Source organism: Triticum aestivum, chromosome 4A, assembly GCF_018294505.1.
Source record: "Triticum aestivum cultivar Chinese Spring chromosome 4A, IWGSC CS RefSeq v2.1, whole genome shotgun sequence".
Classification (NCBI taxonomy): Eukaryota; Viridiplantae; Streptophyta; class Magnoliopsida; order Poales; family Poaceae; genus Triticum; species Triticum aestivum.
The window spans coordinates 731,339,168-731,346,958 of record NC_057803.1 but is presented as its reverse complement, the minus strand read 5'-3'; the positions used below and the strand labels follow the sequence as shown (position 1 = coordinate 731,346,958).

At 42.0% G+C, this 7,791-nt stretch overlaps 1 protein-coding gene across 1 annotated transcript; it reads left to right on the top strand.

Annotated features, from left to right (window-relative positions):
- Positions 1 to 310: 310 nt before the first annotated feature.
- Positions 311 to 1,103, top strand: LOC123088421 (probable methyltransferase PMT18). Its single transcript, XM_044510633.1, has 2 exons — positions 311 to 475; positions 636 to 1,103. Exons 1-2 carry the CDS (start codon positions 315 to 317, stop codon positions 862 to 864), a joined length of 390 nt encoding a protein of 129 aa, XP_044366568.1. The 5' UTR covers positions 311 to 314; the 3' UTR covers positions 865 to 1,103.
- Positions 1,104 to 7,791: the final 6,688 nt, after the last annotated feature.

Sequence of the window (7,791 nt, the reverse complement as noted above, 5' to 3'; positions counted from 1 at the left end):
GGTGGTGGGTTAGACAGAACTATTAGTACAATTCCAAAGTCTGGAAACAGAAGTGCATTCCCAAACTATATTAAGTCAATGGCCAGATTAATTAGACACATAGGATTAGTGTAAAACAAACAAACATGTGGAAATAGTTAGTAAACAGAAAAGAAGCAACTGAAACCAACATATAGGATAAGTAAAGGAACATATATCAATAATAGCTGGAGATCTTTTTTTATGTTTCGTGCACAAGGAACAAAGAAAAAACAGCAACGAGAAACATAACCACATCTGAAGTAGAATCTTTGACTTGATGGACGCTCTGGGTGATGAACGTGGTGCCTTCAGGTTCTTCTCCTGATGCCCTTGGTGTCATCTACGAGCGGGGGTTCATCGGAACGTTCCATGACTGGTGCGAGGCTTTCTCGACGTATCCCAGGACGTATGACCTCATCCATGCTGATAAAGTGTTCAGCTTTTATCAGGATAGGTAATGCAGATAACCGATGGTTTGAGTTCTGTCGTCGTGTACCTTTTCTGCTGCATTTGCATGCTTGTGTTTAAGTTGTTATAAGGAAGTTCAGATTAAGCAAGTAGAGACACTAATGATCAAACTGTAATGTTGAACAAATTTTGGACAATGATTGCAGGTGTGACATAACATACATCCTCCTGGAGATGGACCGGATTCTGCGACCTGAAGGGACGGTGATCTTCAGGGATACCGTGGAGATGTTAGTGAAGATACAAGCCATCACCGGTGGCATGAGATGGAAGAGCCAGATCATGGATCATGAATCCGGGCCGTTCAACCCTGAGAAGATCCTTGTGGCCGTCAAAACTTACTGGACTGGGGAGCCTGCCCAAAAGCAGCAATAGTCGTTCGACGTCATCTCCTGCAAAAGTCCAGACAGAAAACCTTTCTGTCGAGTCTTCATCGACTGTTCTCTCTTAGCTTCAGGATATATCTGTATATAGTAGGTGGGCATTCGCTGTATCATCATCGGTTTAATTTTGTGGTCTCGACTCGCAAGCTGCGTTGCGTTGTTGCGAGTAGTGAGTGTGACACGGTGCGATGGTGTATACGATGGTATTCAGTCAACCGTTCCAAGAGGATATTTGCTCATAGTTTGAGAAAGCTGGCTCTGATGAATGTGCTGCTGTCCGAATGATTCGTCTTTTTCAGAGTCTGAACAATTTTCACCCAAGAAAGGGCAGACCGAAAAATCTTTTGAGCAAGGCACAGAATCCAAATACGAAACATCTGCTCAAAAATTGGCACGCAGCTTGCCAAAAGAAAGGCTCGATTCGTGAACCAAATATGAATTATTTTTGACTGAATCGTTCTCTTTTTTGCAGAAAGTTCAGACTAGAAGAGGTGGCCCAGGCAGAATGTATGATAAGCCAAGCTGAATGTGTTGGTTTCCAAGCAATCTTCAACAGGAAAGAGAACACGACTGAACTTGGTGTTGGGAAATGACTTAACTTACAGTTCATCGTCTGACTGAAACCTACCAGAAGACTCAAGTCACTGAACACCCAAAATGACAGGCGGCCGGCAGCATGAAGAATATCGCTACTACTACTGCAATGATGGCAGCGCAACAAAATTAAACTCATCAGTACAATCGCAGATTTCCATATAATTAACAAAGCACTCATGACAGTAATAACATTTCTTATTCCATCAACGGAATACAAAGTACGCACACGCACACCATGCATGGTTTACAAAACTTGGGTGATGCACAGCACGGTACACACAACCATTATATTACAAACCAGCCAGTTTGATCAACTATGAACACCACACACCAAGCTGGAGCTAGAAACCAAGCAAGCAATCCAGTGCCTGCTGACAATCACACACCAATCCAATCCAATCAAATCCAATCAAGCATACCCACATCAGGCATATATCTCTCCGTCCGGAATTACTTGTCACCAAAATGGATGAAAATAAATGTATCTAGAACTAAAATACATCTAGATACGTCCATTCCAATGACAAGTATTTCCGGACGGAGGGAGTATGTAACCTGCTGAAGAAAGCACGCCATTTATCCTCCATGCGCAAGTACGTGGCAACACCTCACCACATCACAGATAGAGCTTGTAACAAACACACTTCACTGCCAATGGTCCATGTAAATGGGAAACAAACACTCCAGAGAGCCGTGATGAGATCACAACTTGATTGTAACAGAGATAGGCCTGTCCATGGTCCATGTAAGCCGATCGACCTCCCTTTCCACGCTCCAGATTACCTAGGAAACAATGAATGGAAACGGAAAGCATCAAATTGTGAGATTTAATGACACTAGCTATGGGTTGCTTAATCTATCTATGCACATAACGTAACCCATGCCAAATGAATCGTATACCTTAGAACAGAGACCCTCGGGAGGGTCTTCTTGTAGTAACCCGAATGACATATGTCTCAAAGAGCGACGGATCATGGTTGGCCTCGGAGCCATCCCACTCGAGCTTGTCCCACCAGTCCTTCTCACAGTTCACCACCGGCTTAGGACCTTGGCGTGAGACAGCTGATAGCAATGAATGGTATAGTAGTTGACTCACATCTTTCTTGAACCAGGAATTCAAGATAATTGTTTTGATACAATAGTTGGACTTAACTTCTCTTTTCTCTCTAAGACCTGAAAGCCTCCATAACCGCTCCGTAACCGTTTTCCGGAAGCATAGGGTCGAAATTCACGATTAGGAATACCACACCCTGCCAGATCAATGTCTTCTTCTCCCCCATAATGAAAAATCTTCAGAAATCTTTCATTTCCTAGAGAAGCATTGATCTCACCTGCGATGCTTGGTATCTATACTCTGGATCTGACGTCTATCCCTCTAAAATAATCATCCTTATCTTGCTTATCAAACACAGGCTTTAAATGACAATGATTTAGCTCTGTAATCTGTTTCTAATGTGAGGAGACCAAGCAACACATCGGGGAGTCATCGAAATCGGCGTGGTGGGAATGAACATTTGTTAGATATGACTTCTGCGGTACATATAGTGTTAACATTTTCGGTAGGACTCCCTCCATCCCAAAATAAGTGTCATCGATTTAGTACACCCTTGTACAGGAGTGCATCTTTTACATGAATGAATTGGGAAATGAATGACGCAATGTTGAATGTAAGGTCAGTTGAGTAACCTATAGATACTCAAAAGAATTATTCTTCTTTTAGACAATATAATACTAGTATATAAATATTCCGTCAAAAGGGGAACTAAATATTTTTCCACGATCAATGCAAGTGTTCTATACCAAAAACAAACCAAATTGCATTGCTTGTCCAATGAGAAGTGAATGTAGGCATTAAAAGACATTCACAACTTATATTCGATCCTTGCACCAAGCTGCCTTATGTTGATTGATATGAGAAGTGAATATAATACTAGTAGATAAATATTCCGTCAAAAGGGGAACTAAATATTTTTCCACGATCAATGCAAGTGTTCTATACCAAAAACAAACAAAATTGCATTGCTTGTCCAATGAGAAGTGAATGTAGGCATTAAAAGACATTCACAACTTATATTCGATCCTTGCACCAAACTGCCTTATGTTGATTGATATTTGTGAGACACATTAGTTTCACTTAGAATACAACTTATTGCTAATTAGCTGGTTCTATTAGTTCCGATAAACATCATTTTTCTTTCTTTTGTGGACCTAAAACTTATCTTGAATTCTTGGTCTTAATTTGGAACTCCTATTTTTGTGTACTTACGGATTTGTGAAATTCTTGTTCTTCTGAATTTTCTTCTGTTTTCCCGATTCCTTTTGACGAAGTGGGTGGTAGCATGCCCACTCTGAATTCTGCTATCTGATTTGTGGTTTGGGGAAAGTACACAAGAAAAGGATTTTAACACTAACAACTCAGAGCCAATTATCGAGGAGCCATCAAGTCCAACACAGGAAGAACATCCAGAAACTCTGCAAAATGATGTTGAAGATTATGATCCATATACTGCTGAAATACCTTGCGATCAAAATCTTCAATACCATTTCCAAAGTTTCTGAACGTTATTTCTGTGCTGGACTGGTTAGCTGCTCGATAATTGGGTCTGAGTTGTTAGCACTAAAATCCATTCACCGTGTACTTCCACCAAGCTTTTCTCATGAGGTGCAGAAAGTGCAAGCCATGCACTTCACTAATAGGAATCGAGAAAACAAAAAAAAATCGGAAGGACAAGAAAATTCACAAAGCAATAATAATTAATAAGTACACAAAAGTAAGAGCGCCCATTTAAGACCAAGAATCCAAGATAAGTTTTGGCTGCACAAAAGAAAATAAAAATGATATGTGCATCAAAACTAACAAAGCCATTGGATTATGAGCAGATTATATTTTGAGTGGAAACAATATGTGTCTCAGAAATTTAAACCAAACCAGCTTGGTGCAACGACCAAATATAATTGTTGAATGCCTTGCGAAGGCACTTGCGTAATGCCTATATTCATTTCACATTGGATAGGCATTGTAATTTGGTTTCTTTTGGTACAAAAGACATAGATTGATTGAGGAATATTTATTTATCCTTTCTAGGGAATATTTATGTACTAGTTCGTAAAGAGAACAAATTCATCTTTAAATCCTACGAATATTGTTAAATCTGCTATATACTTTAGTTATTATTTATACATGATGATTTATAGAGATTGCAATTTACCTGGAAAGAATAACATATCATTTGCTATTAATATTGGTAGGGAAGTACTTAAGAACAGTGCATTAATACTGGTGTCTTAATAGCTTTACACATGTTACAATCACATAAAGAAATTAATAAGCATCTACCGTATCCAGACAAGAGGAGGATGGAGTTAGAACCCAGATTCTTGGAACTACATATGATGAAGAAAAGAAGTTTGAGAGGAATATCAGCTCCATACAGTATCTCCAGCGCTAAAATAAGAATATATAGTGCAAGATCATGGCAGATTTAACACGTCACTGAACAGTATGTAGAAAGGTGTGAGAGATGATAAAATAAAGAGAAAGTAACAAATAGTCTAATAAAGTGAATTCGTGCCTTTTGTCTACAACACTATAGATAAGAAAACTATGCCATGCAGACCTCTGCTTTACAGTTGATAGGGGCCATTAATCATCAGTATGCTTATACCAAAGTATTTAATAGCTAAATCCATTGTCACGAAGTATGAACAACTCTCAATTTAGGCATAGCCTTATTCTAATAGAGGAAAACTGAAATGAGATAGTAAAAAATCTATTATAATTCTGATAATCAAAATTATCAGATGTCATGACTTCACCATTATACTCACTGGCTTAACACATGTGTTTAGCCAAAGGACAATAAATGTACCGTAAACATTCCCATCCTCATTTCTGTTCCGTGCAATTCATAAATGTGATGGGCTCAAACACAGTAAGAGAGTTCAGACAACCAGCTAGTCCAAAAATGAAATATGGAATAAGATCTTATCTCAGTCTAATCACTCTCTACTTCATAGAGGAAGAATTTATTAGCATGTCTAGATGAGCTGAAGCAAACAACTGAAAAAAACAGCTTTTTCATGGTTTGAGTGCAAGAATCGCCTTACATATCACAATAATAAGATGGTGACAAAGAATCCCCTCGTACCATCTTTCAGAATTGCAGTCACTTGCCATTATGTGCTACAGCCATGAAACAAAAATGATAATAAAAAGATTAAAACAGAAACTAAGAAAGGAATCACTCTTAAAGACAAGATTAAATCGCAAGATCCTCCCAGCCTCCCATGGTGGTGGGTTAGACAGAACTATTAGTACAATTCCAAAGTCTGGAAACAGAAGTGCATTCCCAAACTATATTAAGTCAATGGCCAGATTAATTAGACACATAGGATTAGTGTAAAACAAACAAACATGTGGTAATAGTTAGTAAACAGAAAAGAAGCAACTGAAACCAACATAGGATAAGTAAAGGAACATATATCAATAATAGCTGGAGATCTTTTTTTATGTTTCGTGCACAAGGAACAAAGAAAAAACAGCAACGAGAAACATAACCACATCTGAAGTAGAATCTTTGACTTGATGGCAACAAATCTGCAAATTAGAAACCAATACTATTCAACAACTGCGGCAGCATAGAAAGGATACAGGCATTAAGCATACAGCAGCAGCGGTGGCATACAAAGCTACACATAATCAAATTTACAGCTGCAGCAGCAGCAACATGCAGATGTCAATCTACAGCAGCGGCAGCAGCACATCTGCTGCTGTGGAGGGAGGGGGGGGGAGTGGCAACACACCTTGCTTCTTGGGGACAGAGGATGAGCAGGAGACCTTCAGTTTCGTCGGGAGGCGGCCACAGCACCTCATCGAGAGCGACCCTTCCAAATCTGACGGGCCCTGCTCTCTCTCCAATAGTCCCATGACGCGCGACCTCAACGGGAAAGCAGCAGCGCAACCGGCAGGCGGGGAGGAGGAGGAGGAGGGGTGGCGTCGAGAGGGATGATAGAGGCGGCAGCGTACAAGAGGGGCTAGGGTTAGGGTTAGGGGAGAGGGGGGAAGCGAGGATAAGAGCATCTCTAGCAGATCCCACAAACCGGGCTGTTCGCTAAAATAACCGGCGGTTTGCGAGATCAATTCCGTATCCCCGGCCCAAACGGATCCTTCAAATCAGGCCTTCCCGTAATTTTTGTGGGATCCTGCTTCCGCGAGCCCAATTCCTTCATATGTGCGCGAATCCACCCGATTTTGCTGGATCCCCTTTCGCTTGGTGTGAAGAATTTCCTCATGCCCCGATGCCACCGCCCAACCATCCTCCGACCTCGCGTCCGGCCTCGCAGTGCCAGAATTCAGCCGGATGGATTCATCGCCGCTCCCGGGTATACCATGCTGCGCTGCCGCCTCCACCGCCTCCACCACCGTCGGTCCGTCCGCCCGGGCCTCCCATGGCTCCAACTCCTCCCGCCGCCACCACCACCATCAGGAGGAAGCGGCAAGGGGGTCACCTCGTTCAAAGCAGCGCAGCCGGCACCGCAGCACCGAGTGTCGCCCCCGCTCCGGGGTTCGTGGCGGCCTGGTTCATGGTCGTGTTGCCGATGAGCCACGGTGTCGGTGAAGGTGACGCAGGACGGACTGGTCGTTGGTCGCGATCTCCGTGGTGGCCAAGATCCTGATTGTCACCTACTGTGAGAAATGAGCCACGGTGTCTTCGGTGGAAAAAATGAGCCACGGTGTCTTCGGTGAGAAATGCCAACTGACTGTCACCTACTAATTTCCCCTTTTTTTTGTTTTGTTTAGGGGCAGTCTTTGTTTTGCATGGTAAGGGCAGTCCTTCTGTTAGTTAATCAAGTTTCTCAGGTTCATGGGTTTGTGTCACGGCGTTTTGTGCTTGTGTTGCATATATATTTATCACAGTAGTATCGACAATGTAGACATGCTCAGAGCCTTGCATCCTTGCCATCTCATTCTTCAGTTGTCAAATGCTCAGTCAGCTATTCAGATTCCTGCATCATTTTTTCCAGTTTTTTCCCATATTGATCTATGTATTATGGTGAATCCTTCAATCCAAGATGCCATAAGACGATAATTCTTGGCTGAAACATATAAAAAATATAAGTATGTTCGAGTTGTTGGATGGAGGGTTAGCGAGAATTCTGCTAGCAGTCAGCACAGGAGAACCAGGACAGGGGCGGTGGAGCCTGGAGTGTCAGAGCACCGCTGTCGTCGTTCCCGCTCCATAGACCACCAACTGGATTCACCGCTGCCTGGATGAAAGCAAGGGAACCCATCCAGGTTCGTCTGATGTGTTCAAGAAATCAA